The sequence below is a fragment of the Echeneis naucrates genome, chromosome 22 (assembly GCF_900963305.1).
Source record: "Echeneis naucrates chromosome 22, fEcheNa1.1, whole genome shotgun sequence".
Classification (NCBI taxonomy): Eukaryota; Metazoa; Chordata; class Actinopteri; order Carangiformes; family Echeneidae; genus Echeneis; species Echeneis naucrates.
Window position 1 is genome coordinate 9,168,922 of NC_042532.1, and position 15,286 is coordinate 9,184,207.

The 15,286-nt window shown below is 42.3% G+C and overlaps 1 protein-coding gene across 2 annotated transcripts; it reads left to right on the forward strand.

The window, feature by feature from the left end:
* The first annotated feature begins 516 nt into the window (after nucleotides 1-516).
* On the forward strand, nucleotides 517-12,844 carry bmf1 (BCL2 modifying factor 1). Of its 2 annotated transcripts, none has more exons than XM_029493589.1 (4): nucleotides 517-869; nucleotides 2,784-2,980; nucleotides 3,627-3,829; nucleotides 8,602-12,844. In XM_029493589.1, the coding sequence occupies exons 2-4, from the start codon at nucleotides 2,809-2,811 to the stop codon at nucleotides 8,716-8,718; spliced, it is 492 nt and encodes a 163-aa protein (XP_029349449.1). In that variant the 5' UTR covers nucleotides 517-869; nucleotides 2,784-2,808; the 3' UTR covers nucleotides 8,719-12,844. The 2 variants fall into 2 exon arrangements, with proteins under 2 accessions (XP_029349449.1, XP_029349450.1); XM_029493590.1 differs by having other exon boundaries at nucleotides 2,800-2,980.
* The last annotated feature ends 2,442 nt before the right edge of the window (nucleotides 12,845-15,286 follow it).

Below are 15,286 nucleotides of genomic sequence, written 5' to 3' on the forward strand. Positions count from 1 at the left end.
AGAAACTAGTAACTTTAACCAATTACGTCGTTGTTTTTGTTTTTTAAATAACATGCCCAACGGTGCTGTTAAAAAGAACATGTGGATGGATATACTATGGGCAGATGTTGAAATAAAATAGCTAAAGCATTGGTTATTACGGCAACATCCAAAAAGAAGAAGCCGCGAGCAGCAGGACGTCCCGCTGACAGCAGCGGGAGAGAAGAAGTAGAGTGAAGGCGGTCTCGTGCTGCGGGGACTTTCCCGTCCACGTGTCTGAATACGCGACAGAAGAGACGGGATGAAAACAAACGCACCCATTGGTGGTTGAGACTGAAGGTGAAACTGCCTTAAAGGGGCAGTCGTTGGCCGCGCCGAGTGACCGCGGAGTCAGCCGACAGAAACTCTGCCGCCTTTAAGGCGACTTGTGCTGCATTCACGTGCCTCTCGCCTGTTCATTATTCCAGAGATGGGAAGTCACTCTTCCGACTCCGGCGCGTTCGTGTGCGTTAAACCTGAATTTGGGAACAACGCAGAGAAAGTGCGCTGCGTTTAGTCGCGCTTCCTGGCGCTGTTTGCAATCCTGCCGCTGTCCCGACTCGGGGGAGCGTTTCACGTGACTTTTCCCATTTGGAAGCTCCGTTTTCCGATTAGTCCGACTTAACTTGAATGCGGAGTTATTTACTAACTTGGCGCGCCACGCCCCGGCGGCGGAGTCAGTGTGGAGGAGATGTCGGAGGAGTGAAATCTGCCCGCCGCAGCTTTCCTCAGAATGGAAGTAGTCGTGAGGTGAAACGGACTTAACTCCGCTGCCCCAAACAGGATATTCAACTCAGTGTGTCTGTTTTCGAGAGCGAAACACAGCTGTAACAACGTAGCCCGGCTCTGCGGTAAGTTCCTCACAAATACACTAATACAGTCCTGTTGTTGTTGTTGTTGTTGTGTGTTATTTTTTTCACGTGCGCTTTACACCAGCTTCACGGTGAAGAGACAGCGGCCCTCCTCGTCCGGAGGGAACGGCGACGACGACGTCGACAACAACATCATTGCGACATCATTCCCTTGGATATAAATTGTGCACATGGCTGTGCCGAAACGTGAGGCGGTAACACGTTATGTGACATTCAGTTCATCCCGGGCTGCCATTCATACAGCGGAGATTTGAAACACACCGGCTTTCCCGGTCTGCGCAGCCCGGCCGGTGAATGGACTTCAGACTCTCTGTCTGTTTTTTTTGTTTTTTGTTTTTTTTTTTGCCTCCGTCGAGTTTCACGCTTCACTCAAATGTCACCACAAGCTAGTTTCCCCGTCCTTGTGTAGAAATAAACACGGTAGCTAGCCATTAATTGATACCTATGTGATTAGACAGGTGCAGCTTTTTAAATATTTTTGTCTTAATTCGCGGGTAGCGCTTTAACTTATGATCCCAGTGTGGATATTTAATCCGATATTTGGATAGAATGGTTGATTTGAAATATGTCACGATCCCGGAGCGTCTCGGATCATGTTAGATAAGGTGGAAATGGTATGATCGTTGGATAGAAACTGTGTCACACTGCGCTGCCTCACCACCACCACCAAGCACCAAACCCCCACTCCTGCTCCTTCCCTTTTGTTTGGGTTACTTAGTTTGCAGCAGGGGGAGCCACCGCCTGACACAAACACAGATCACTGCCTGACACTGTGAGCCAGCACAGCCAGCCACCCTGAACACACAGTATAGGAGTTGAGCCTAGCTCTGCCCCCCCCCCTCCATGTTCTTACTCTGTGTTTGTAAAAACAAAGCATTAAGTGGTTTTACACACGGGGTTTTATTGTCAATGCACACAGTACACCGTGAGGTCTGGGCATGCTAGAGACAGGCCACTCTGCTTATGTTGGGTGAAGAAATTAAAACTCCTTCTCAGGGAGCTGGCATGCTGACAGACCAGCGTAGGGAGAGTGGCTTAGGATTTTCCTCAAAGGCTGTCATTACGCTTTTGCTGTGGACCCTAATTTAGTAGTGTGGTTGTAGTCTAACCTTGTATTACAACTCAATGGTGACTTGGGGGTTAGTTGGTGAGGCAACTTGAATTTCTACCATATTTTGATAACTTTTTGACCCACTATATGATTCAGGGTTGAGTGGAGCGCATCATTTACATGGGCGAGAGTCCAAAATCCTCATTTGGTTTCTTGCAGTAGAATTGCTTTAATGAATCATAATAAGATCTTTTTATTATTTCTGGTATCAAGTTCACATATTGTGTGTTTTTCACCTACTTGTATGTGTACCAGGGACTCATCCTGGAATAGTCTGAATAGACATGATAAAATTTGATAATGAAGAGGCCTGGCTCCTGTTGACAGGACTGCTTAGCAAAGACAAGACAATCTACCTTTTATTCAAACTAGTCAGCCATTTATGTAAATGCAGCTGAACTGAGTCTCCTGACCACAGTGAGATCTGTGGTTTCATCACTGAGATGAACAGAGCCATTTGTATAAATAAGCACTGAGCTGTTTTCCACCAATGAAGTCACATAATTTGCTCGTTTTCTCTTCCCCAACTTGTCCACTGTGGTTTTATTGATTTGAGGGCTTTTATTCGAAACTAGACAGGTTGCCTACAATGATAATGAATGCTTTGGAAGAATGAACGAATAATGAATGTGCCTGAGATCATCTCATCAGGCATAATGCATACTTGTCCAAGGTTACCTTCATTAGTGAAGGGATTTCAGATGCTGTTGATTTATGTGCTGACTGCAGGGCACATGTTCTGTTGTAACAAACTGTAAATTTTCTGTCCTGCTGATTTTAAGATTGCTCATCTCATAGTGCCCCCGTATGGATGATGAGGAAGATGATGTGTTTGAGCCAGACCCCCACTTCTGGCGCACCACATTCAGGGAGATAAAGTGTGAACACCGGGGCACGCAGACACCTGGCCCTGCCCTGGGACCGAACAACGGCATGCTGCCCTGTGGCATCGCAAAAGAGCCAAGACCACTCTTCTACGGTAAGAGTTATGATGCTTTATTACATAAGGGAAAATGAAACTTTGCACTGTGCGCGATAAACATGTTATAAAACTGAGGCATGAAACTATTATGTGAGCTTTACTGTGAGAAATGGCTAACAGTTTTGCTGTACTGATCTCACCCCTGGCGCCCGATAGTCGTGATCACGGCAGCTTTTATGGTCTGTATGAAGTGTACCCAGCTGCTTTGCTGTTCAAAAGGCGCCAGACTGGCATTGTGACTGAAGGGACGTGACAGAAATTGCTCACCTGTGTAAGCAGCTATTGTACAGAGAACAGATTATCAGTGACAGCAAAGTTACTTTGGCGCCATATACAAGTACTCATTCCAAAGTTGTTCCCTAACAACAAAGTGACCTTAAATCTCAGTCATACAAGGCTGTTGTATGTAAATGGCATACAAAACTCTAAAATGACTCATAGTGTATGGTTAAAATGAAATAAAACATCAGGGAATCCTGGGAAAGTTGCAGTCTAAATTGACAAAGGCACATTCAGCAGTGCTTGACTGTTTGTATCCTTAATATTATCAAAAGAATCTTTATCACAGTAACATATCAAGATAGTTATAATGAACACTTCTGTTGTTTACAAAATAATAAATATCAGCATTGACACTCTGCAGGCAACGCAGGTTTTCGATTGCACTTCCCGGCACAATTTGAGCTTGCTGGGGATCAGGAAGTGAGGGGTCAAGGAAGCGAAGAGGAGCAAAACGGGATGGAGCAGCTACCCCGGCAGCAGCCTGTGGCACGCAGCATTGAAGTCTGCATTGGCCAGAAACTCCAGCTGATAGGAGACCAGTTTCACCGGGAACACCTACAACTGGTGAGGTGGAAAGATGAACAAAAAGTCAAGTTCAAGTTCTAGTTTTATGGCAGTAAATCAGTGCAACTTGCCAGTAATAGCCTAAGCAGACATGGCTGATGTAGGTGTGTTATAAATATTCCTCAGCCTCCATCCTTAACTTCCACTCTGCTCAGGCCGAGCTTGCAGAATGAAAAGTGTTATTGCAGGGAGACACACTATTTTCATGCAATCTTTCACTCTAATGATATACAGACAGCCAGTGTGGTTGGTTTGGAGATGTATGTGTGATTTTTGTTGTGGGATGGAGGCTGCTGGGTCTCTGTGTGCAGCTGAAACTTGCTAAGACAATATCATGTTGTCTCTAATGAAATTTTGTTGTATAAATAGGTTACATAGGTCAAACTAAACACATTTTATTCTGGATATCCGATATTTACAGTTGCATTATGCTACTGATTAGGCTTATCACCACCACCACCAAGTAATGTGTTGACAATGTTTCATACTATGTCTCTTTTTCAGTAACTGCTTAAGTGTACTTTTATAAAGTCAAAACAGAGAACAAGTGCAGTCCACATATTAGCAGGGTCATATATTCATTTTTTGTATTTATTTTTAGATCTCATGTTGATTTGGCAAGGCTGTACTGTGAATCAAAAGTTTGCACCAACTGTTTTGGAGAGGCTGGCACATGCAGAACTTTAGCCGACCATCTAACCCCCCCCCCCCCCAAACCAAAGATGTCGCTGAACCGGGACAGCCCTTCCCCCACCTTTCCACCAGGCCCTCCCCCTGCCTTCTCTTCCTGTTTGTTTCTCTCCCTCCCTTTCTTTCTCTCCTGTTTCCTCAGTATGTTGTGGAGGCAAGTGGCATGGAGGAAGCCTGGCCTCAAACAAAACACCAGCACTGTGGTCAGGGTGACACTGCACACTTACTGGACATGCTTCATAATCTCACTTCTCTGTGGGCATGTTGTAAAAACCTTGGAACTCTCTTGCTTTTTTCGCTGAACCATCAAAATGTATATAAACCTTTGTTAGATTTACAACAGAGTTGGAATGTCATGTTCCACAAGTGGTTAACAGTGAAGAGTACATACCGAAATTTATGCACATTCGGCACGTTTAAACACACATCCACATACACCGATACATCCAGGAAAAAGCAGAAGTGGTAGGAGAAGGTAAACATGTTGTAACCTGATGCTCAGCACGTGAGCCCCACGGGAAGCAGCTGTGGTTGCAAGGAGTCTCCACTCAGCCCCCTCCCTCCGCACTCAGCGACCACAGGAGACATCCAAATAAGAGGTCTCTGCAGCCATAATCAGGAGAGGGGTGATATCCATAATGATGGTATAAGAGTATATCTATATCGATCTCTCTCTCTATATATATATCTATATATATATAGATATATATAGAGGAAAGGATGCTTGGAATTGAACCTAAATGATAAATGATAAACCATTTTCAGTGGTCTTAAAACCTCCCTGGGAAATGGTACCTTCCTTGCCATATCATAATATGCTGTTTTTATTATTATTAAATTTCATAACCTGAAGTTTAGGACAGTCTCTGATTTTTCTCATCAAACTGAAGTTATTTATATCGCAGCACCGCTCTGCATGACTCATGTATTGTGACATTGGCAGACATGCACAGACAACGAGACAGACAGACAGTAGGGTTGCTGTGAAGTGTGTGCGTGGCTGGGATCTACTGACGCACAACGGAGGCAGGCCTTGGTCAGGAGATGAGGAAGTGGCTTAGGCTACTTTTGCTGGTTGAGTAAACAGCGGCAAGGACAGTCAGAGTGAAATCTGTGAAGTCACATCCTGAACAGATACATATTGTGGTATTGAATGACTGGTAAAGATAATATCTTTTTGCCTACTTCAGGAAGAGTAGGGGAAAGATTTAGATGTTAACTTGCATGACAACTTTTGTCACGTGCATGAGTAGGTTTTTGCCAGTGTTGACATCAGTGTGGCTGGCTGTAGTGGTGGGGCATTCTCACAACCCAAGCCCTGATGGGTTTTGGGACGTATGATGCCTTTGTGATCTCTCTAATTGCTATTTCTAACTTGGGTTGTGCCATTAATTTTATTGTCTATGTGTATGTCCACATGCATGAATGCACTCATACTTGTTTTTCCGCTTTTTGCTGTCTCTCACTTCTCACTATCACCTGGTTTGAAAGTCAATAAAAAAAGCTCTCTCTCATTTTCTACCACTTATCCATCAAGAGTTGCAGGGGATGCTGGAGCCAATCCCAGCCGACATTCTGGGCGAGGACAGGGTCAATACAAAAACTCTTATCTGATAATAGAGTTGGTGTTTATTAATCCTCATGCCTGTTTGCTGCTGTCAGTATGTGACTGGAGTTAGTCGGTGCAGAAAGTTGTCCCTCAGCATTCCCAGTGCAGCAATGTGGCTGTAAGTTTTCTCCATGGGAACCCGTGGCCCCCGGCAAAAAGGAGGGATTAGGTAGTGAGGGAGTGCTGGTGGATGCTGACAGATAAATTGCTCCTCAGTCAGAGAGGGCTAGAGGGGACTCGGAGGTCCACAGAGGATGGCTGACATTAGCTGGCCCGCCATTTGAGACACAGCAATAATCATTGTCACAATGGCAGGAAGACTGCTTCAGCCGGCACAGGGCAAGGAGCAGAGTTAGGTTTCATCCCCATGTTTTTTTTAAAAGAAACGACTCCTGGTGCTTTCGATGGGAGGTGTTGAAAGCAGGGTTGAATATCGTGTGTGCATGTGTGCCAGTGTCTGAGTGAGTGTGTCTGTACACATGCAGTTTGTGGCTTTGTCTCTTCACACTGACACCCTCTCATTTCAGCACTTGTTGGGGAGGGTGGAGGGCATAGAGCTGCAATAGAAGTAAAAATAAAAAAATAAAAAAAAAAACCAACAACTTGGCCATCTTTATATTTACTTTTCACTCATTGCTCTGTGAATATTTCCATTAATGCTGGTATCCATTGTTGCTGTTTATATCATCTGTTACCATTACTTTTTATTTATATTTTTCCTTAGCTGCTAGACTCCTTCCTGATGTAACTAATCCACAGTTTCTTGACATCGAGGTCAGCCTGTTTGCTTAAGCGATAACACAGAGGTTCTGAGCAGCTGGCTTGACAGACAGCCCGCATGGGACTCTGATAACACAGCGATCAGGCTAGTGTCAGAGTGATGACACTGAGCATCTGGCCAGACTCTGCTGCTCTATCAATGGCTAAATTTAGGTCCCAAGTTTCACTTTAACAGTTGGTTGTGTGACTTACAACTAGGTTGTGGCAGGCCTGTGAACACCTCTCTCTCTCTCTCTCTCTCTCTCTCTCTCAATGGCCTCCTCAGTTTGATATAGTGGAGGGCAAAAGGTCAGCGTCACAGGAACATTCTGTTTCTGTTCATAAAGATGAATTGCTTCTCATGTAGCTTGTAATAAACACAAGCTTTTTGGCATGATAAATCAGTGGACATATTTTACTCTTGCAGCTTTAAAATGTGAGCATCGTTAAATATTATGTATATTGATATTCAGTGTACAGTCAATCTTCCTTCCTCTTCTCTGATCCCAGAGTTGTAGCTTACTGTAGTCTTATGTTGTTTAGCTTTAAATTTAAAAGAATCGAGGTGTGTCAAGTGGAGCCATGCTGGCTGCCAGTAGTGCCGTAGATATATTATTGTGAGCTCTTTCTCTGTGGGCTACATATAAATATCGGCTTTGTTTATATGAAACAGACATTATGCCATTATATGTCCTTATCAGAATATCCCAAACCAAGAGTTACACGTGTCTTCTTACTGAGAGAACTGGCCACACCAAGACCCTCAGCAGTCCTTCCTATGATTTATTTTATTTTTTTCTCTCTTGATTTTTCTTTTGAACAAACAGCGAGTAAGAGTAAGCGAGCAGTGTGTAAAAATGGAGGTTGGAACCCAGCAGACCTTATGCAATACCGTGCAATGCTCACCACAAATTGATAAGAGTAGAAACCCAGAGGCTTATCACAATGGCCGTTCCCTGGCTGGTTGCTACTGCAATGTTTTGACACTACCTCAACAGTCATGTAAATATGACATGTCTAATCCCTGTCTATTTTGAAATGAGTACCAGCACACCTTGGTGCATTGTCATGAAAACATTGTTTTTTTACAGCCTTTATGTTCTGAAAATAGAAACAGTATTATCAGTGCTGTTGAAGTCTGCCTTTTGTCTGTAGATGGGCTCTTGGACGACTGTACCTGCAGTGTTTTCCAGAGACTCCCTGCCTCTCATCAAGGCTTCCCTAATCCCATTTGGTGCAATTATCTTATCTCAGCTTCTCAATGGCAGAGATAGCATTATCCCCTCCTAATCGCATGCAATCCAATTGGCTAGAAAACCTGAGAGAGTGTCCTCCTTGGTCACCAGCTGCTGGTCTCTGGCAGAAAGATTAGAAAAAGTGTGACTGCACGATGAATGTGTTTATGGATTGGAATATCTACTGGGAAGCCCGGCTTATCTAGGGATCCCATACACAAAGGGAGGCCTCTCTAATAAGTATTGTTGAAAGACTGTTGTGAAAATACCAGCATTATTCGGGTTTCTGGTTTTGTCTTACACTCTTCTCAGTTGACCCTCTTTACTGTGCTCACTGTCAATCAAGCTACAACATAGCCAACACAAACAAAACTCACACTGACAACCCAAACACTACTATTTCCAGCACTCTAAATCATGATTGTGTTTCGCTAGCGTGCACTGATAGGCATGTGTTTTGTCTATATTTGTCGTTTCAGTATCATCAAAACCAAAGGAACCAGGGGCCGCTGTGGTGGCGACTGGCCACGGCCCTGCTCAGCCTCCTGTTTGACAGAGGTTTAATTGCTGGGGGAGGTGGAGCAGGACGGAGGTGAGGGGGTCTTCCCTTCATGCCCCTTTTCTTCATCTCTGTGGATGAAGGAACTGGACTCCTAATGGCACTGTCAAATCTAACACGGGTCTGTTTTTTGGAAGGGGATATTGAAAGGAGACAAAAGGTCGCCGCGGGACGGAGACAGCCGACTTTTATAAAAGGTTGTGTTATTTTTATTTTTTCTTTCCAAGAAGATGCCATGATATTCCATGATTCCTCCACGGGACAATGTTCATATTTTGGTAAATGTCTGGTGTAGTAGTTTTGTACAATACATTGTTCTTGTTAACCTTTTTGCACTTCAACATGTTTCCATCTCCACAGACCCTGGGAATGCCTTATTCAGTGTCTTCTGCCAGAATGAGTATTGAGCATTTTTGACAGGCAAGAGTAGGTGGTTAGGAAATGTGGTGTGAGGTTTTCTTTTCTGACCAGTCAAGTTGATTTACTAATTTTCCAAAGAGGCAGCTCCTCAGAACAATGCATTTTGCACCCCCCCCTCTTTTCTTATTTTATTTTTTAATCTCTGTGTTTTCTTCACTATGATGCTAAGCATGAACATGCTCCTTCAGTATCGTTCAACACATTGGGAACAAAACTAGTTGCATGTTGCAGGAAAAAGTCTGCACACTAGGACATGTAATTTAAATATCTTTTAACATGCACACATGTTTTGAGGCAAGCCTTTCTTTAGTCATATGAATTTAAGTAAAATAAAAGTTTGATGGCTTGAGAAGTTTAAGGCAAAACAAATCTGACGCTTCAAAGTACAAAGATTGTTGTTTCAGAATATGCATTACAATAATTGACCTTACCTTTGAGCAGTAACAAACAACCCAAAAGAGACCAAATAAAAGTAAACATTATTTAGAATTTGATGATTATTTTACCAAATCACATATTTTACTATATTTACACTTTGAATTTGTATCACTCTGTTCTAGCATTGTAACTCATTGAGTTTACCCATTAAGAGTGAACACTGCATAGATATTTATATTACAGTAATGGTGTGCCTACTTTTACATGCACGTAGAAAACGTTTGGCGGTATAGCACTGTTGGCAACAGCAGAGACAAGCACATTGTTTGCAATAGATCCATAAAATGTTCCTTCCATCAAAAAATAACACAACAACTGCCATGATGTTAATTTTACTTCACACTCCTTTATCAGTTTGGCCTAAATTTCTCTGATATAGGATCTCCCCTTAGTCTTAGATGTGTTCTTTTCATGTGATTGTTTTAAGACCTCCATGCCCTTGAAGTGGAGCTGTGGATCCACTGTTTTTGCACTAGACTCACACCCTTCAAGAGTTCAGATTGTTACCAAACTAACCTCTGTCTTGTATGAAGGTTTTTAGTTACTTATTTTCTTGCCACAACATTTCTGTTAGACTCATTCATAAGACCAAGACAAAAAAAAAATTGATTGACCTGACAATGGAATCTGGATTGGATATGGGTTCTGTAAATTTCATGTACCAGTGTTTCAGGCTACAACAGAGATTCGACAGAGCCACGTGCCTCAATTGAAAGGTTTTAGTCTGGCTTGCTTCTCTCAGCCCGTGTGTTTAGAACACCAAACTATTATACACATCAATGTGCGAGACTAAATCTCCTCCTCTCAGGCTACCTTTATAGCATTTATGTCATGTGATATTTGGCCGGGTAGTATCATCTTTGGTGCTCTGATCCAGATTTGGCACATTTTTAGCATGTGTGACCACCACTGACTCAGCAGACAGTCTCTGAAACAAAAAATGAAAAAGACTGTAATTATTGTTGAAATATGAATATGACACTGTTGAAGATGCTGTTTGTTGTGTTTTCCATTGCTGAACCCAGACCAATGTTTGGACCCAAGGAGCAGTACATGTCAGGGGTCTGTAATTACTAGCTCCTTACAATGTGTCAGGTTTATCACTGCATAATTAGGGTTTCCTCTCATTTTCTTAAAGATGTCTCAGGGACATACTTTGTGGGCTACTGGTAACCTTGAGAATCTGTTATATTGTTAGAAGAAGACCAATGTGTTCACCCATTTATTTATGAACAAGCCTCACAAGGTTTTGTCAACTCCTATTTTCACTTCGGTTAAAATATCTTTTGAACTAGTTTCTCAGCACACACATAAAGGTACAGTTTGACTGAGGAGTCTGAGGCTGACTTGCTGACTTTGGTGGTGACGGGGAGGCTACTGAGCATGTATTAGATAGATGTGTGAGGTGCACTGAATGTGGTTGTGGTTATAGTTTCCTGCGGATCCTGAACGCTGAGCCAGTCCCTGTAGTACCCCGTCTCACCATTGGCTCTTGACTTCCTCTTTGTGCTGCTCCTTTACATGGGTATTGTTCATCGTTTCATCATCTTTGTAATTTATTTTCTTTCTTATTTATTGTTTGTATATTTGCCCATTTCTACTGTATACACTCGTGTGTGCAATTACTTCTAATTTTACTTTGTTTTTTGGTCTTGGACTTGTGTATTCTCAAGTTGTTTGACGCTGCAGAGCGACATGGCCTGCATTGTGCCTGACACTGCTTCATGTGATAACGAACCCACAATCTATATTTTTAGTATTACTCAACCCCTGTTGATTTACAAAGGGAGCTCTAATACGTTTGTACTTCCCAAAAGACCAACATCTACAGCAACACTGAATTAATATCACGCTTATCAGAATGCATTTGCAGTGATCACAGCTGGTTCCCCTCATGGTGAAGAAACCAACAAAGCTCTTAGAGTTACCTTCCAAACCTCCAGGGGTGGGTGTTTTATACTGAAAAAGATTTTGGGTGGAGCATTTCACTTAAAGGTTGTGATTTTCCAGGGTTGGGCCCAACCAATTCAGCCTTCTCCTTTTTTTTTTTTTTTTATCTTTTACTACCCAGTTCATCTAGTCATCGTGGTCAAGTGCACAATATGCAGTTTAGACAAACAGTAGCTTCAATAAACTTTAATCGTTCATCAGTATCCCTTATAATTAACGAGTCACCCCTCCTCCCACTCCACTGCTTATGATTCACACACAGAAAAAGGTTGCCTTTATATTCCTTTCAAGACACAGGACGTTTGTCTGTGTGGTCAATTCTTTAATCTTGATCATTATGTTGTAATCAACATGCACTGGAAAGTACTTTGTCTCTGGAGGTCCCATGGGTCCCTCATCTGTAATGTGTTAAATGTATATTATACACTCTGGATTGTATTCTAGGGCTAATTTTGCCACGTGTCAGTTGTATGTCTGTGTATTGACCAAGTCTCTGGATTGATGGCCTCTTTGATCCACTGGGAAAGGTTACAGGCTGACATGGTGCCCTGAATACTTTTGTCAGACTACGGTTCCCAAACTGCACTCATCTCATTATATGTGAGTGTAGTGAATCCCTGGAGGGGGACATGTATTTTATGGAAACCACAGTGTCTTGAATTTTGTAGTCCACTTTATCTAAATACATTTTTGAGGAAGGTTTGGATTTATTATTATTAATTTTTTTATGATAACATTTCTTCTTCATGGTCTTTCTTAACTTTTTTAAAATGTATTTTCTTAAGCAAAAAGGGTCTGCTTTTATAAGGACAGTTCACGCTTGTAAAATAATTTTGAATACAAGTTGGATCCTTTGAAGTCCATGAGATCAAGGGCATTTTTTTTAGAAAAATGAACTTGCAACATTCCTTGCACATCTCATTATGGTGTACAAACAAAGCCAAGACAACCAAAATATGGTTGTGGTTAATTTGGTTTGTTAGCTAATGAAATATCTGCCCTTCTTTACAGAACAGATAAAGTGTAAATGTATTTCTAAAACCCTGGAATATGCCTTTAACTGCTCAGTTTCAATGAAGTCTTGATTATCACACACTCTCTGTATACCAAGAAATGAGACCCAGCGAAAATGTAGCATTTTTGTAAACATTGACTGTGTGTTTTCGAGACTCTACTGTGCACTCATTTTTTTGTGTTTATATATATTTTTTGGTCGTTGATATACTATTGAAGTAAAGACAATTTGTTATGTAGTGCAATATGCTGTACATATGGAGCTTTGCTCTACAAATCTTTTTTTCTGGATTTCTTGTTGTTAATTGGTACTTTTTTTCAATAAAAGTTTATTGAAGGTGTCAGGCTGGATCAAGTCTGTTTTGACCACAACATTGAAGCATCATTGTTCGTCATTCAGCACCTAAGGACCTCTTAAAAAACCTCTTCGTAAGTTCTGCTATTGCTCCACAGCCTGCGTTGGCATTTACAGCTGTTTAATTACCAGTCTTAGCAAGAGCTTCAACAATCGTGTTTACAAGCTCAGACGTTGCAATACTTCCTCTGACCAGCTGCTGGTCCACCCTGAAGGGTGGATTGGTCACAGCAGGGACTCAAAACGGGCGGACAGCGCTCAGGCTGGAGCTAGCTGGTCAGCTAACAACAGCAGAGATGATAGAAATAAACAGCGATGTTGCTTTATACCAACTGACAAAGCTCAGGGCAAAGAGATAAAGTTTGATGCTTAACATTTCTTCGGAACTGCTCAGTAAACAAATATTAATACTCAAAATAAATTATATATATATATATAGTATTATTCTCGTCACTAAACACACAAAAAAATAAACTGGCTAAAGAACAGGAATTAATTCCCCCTGTTTGCTTTGTTACCACTCTTTTAAGCTTGAGCTTTTATTTTAAAGAGGTTTCTATTGTGAAAGTAAACCACCGATGGATTAGTGTCTGGAGCTAACCAGGCGTTTGGCAGAGACCATGCCCATCACATCCCTCCTGCTGTTAGGTCATTAATTTAGTGGCACCAGTGGGGCCTCCAAAACTCTAATAACTGCTGTCTGCCCACCATACACACACACACACACACACACACACACACACACATATATATATAAGCAAGTGTTGCATGACAGCCAAATCAGAGCAAACGAGGAGCGTTACCTCACACTGCATTACTGTCACCTCCTAAAAGGTTAAGGCTGCTGAGCCTGCAGATTAGTTACACTGCAGCATGGATGCCCTCAAGAAATGAGAGTGATTGATTACTTTTGACACACATAAACATGAAATTTTAGGATTTACTGCCTGTCTGAATCCGCTTCAAAGTCTCCCTCGCTGCATTTTAAAGTGCTTCTATTCATGCGCCGGGAGATATGTTTTAACAACCGCCTGTAATGCATATATTTTTCTAATACTGCACTGAAAGTGACACCCAAGATTTAGCTGCTCTGACTAGACAACTCATAGTCCCCCTTCCCCCCAAGGGCCGACGCGTGGCACTGCTATTGTGGTACATATCAGATACAGTTTCATGCGTCACAGACACCTGACTCACCTGTTTGGCCACTTAGAGCAAAAAAAAAAAAAAAAAAAACCAAAAGAAAAACTCCCTTATCTGCGACACCCCCCACCCTCTCACACAAACACGTACACCATGACGGAGTGAGAGAGAGGATGTGGTTGAAACAGAACAACAGCTCCTACTTAAGTCACGGTTGATTCAACATATGCAACTGTTCGTCGCTCCATCCCCTAATCCTGTGTCTGAGGTGTCTTTAGTGAAGGAATTTCTACCATAAATGGGAGCTAATTAACAGTCCTGTTTATTCAACTGTGAAAATATATGAAGATCACATGACCTCACTGTCATATCTGCTTTCTGTTTTTTAGATTCCCTAAAATGTAGGATAGCATTATGGCAAGGATGCCCTCAGTCTCCCCGTCTGTTTTTGGCCGTTTCATGGAGCCTATAGCTGTCTCCTCCTGGATCAGCACTTTAATAGCTTGAGCATTGGCTCACCCTGGCCCAAACAATGGCTCCTCTGTTCCCCTTGCCAGGCCGCTTGTTGAAAGAGACACCCATTAGAGAAGCGTCTATCTCTGGGGTCAGGCATAGGGGTCACGCACAAGTACGGCTCTTGTTTATGTCTGCAAAGCCAATGAAAACACTGCAGCCTACATGGTTAACTCCTACTCGCCTGGCTTACTGGCAGCCTGAAGAGGAACTCCTTCTTGAGCTAAACTCACACAGCTCAACAAACTCGACCACAGCATTAATTATTTGTCCCCCTTAACCTGAGCTAAAGTGGCACGCTGTGTCCCGAAGTGAATAAGGTATCTGCTTGAGAGATAAAATAGCGCTGGCTGACAACTCAGCAACTGCTGCACACCAGCAGCTTCAGCCCTGAGGTACACAACCAATTACTAAATTATCACCTGTGAGCTCACCCTTTTCATTGAGCTATAATTTAATGTAGTTATGATTTGAGGAGAGGAACTGAAGTTAATTTAAATAAGTCTGAAATGACCTCAGTCACCCTGAGCCTGCTTTCATCTGTCAGCAGCAAAATAGCAAGATGTATACAGAAAAGGCTTGCTTGTTCTCATCTTTTAACTTATCAGTAAGGGGAAGTCCCCTCACGAGGAACATCCCAATCTGATGATTTACATATCAGTTGTTCCTTTCCAAAACAAAATAGACAAGAACTTCTGAAAACTTGTTTAGGTGTTGGTTTTCAGGGAAATATCTTCAGAGTTAGCCTACGAAATGAATGAGGTTTAGACAT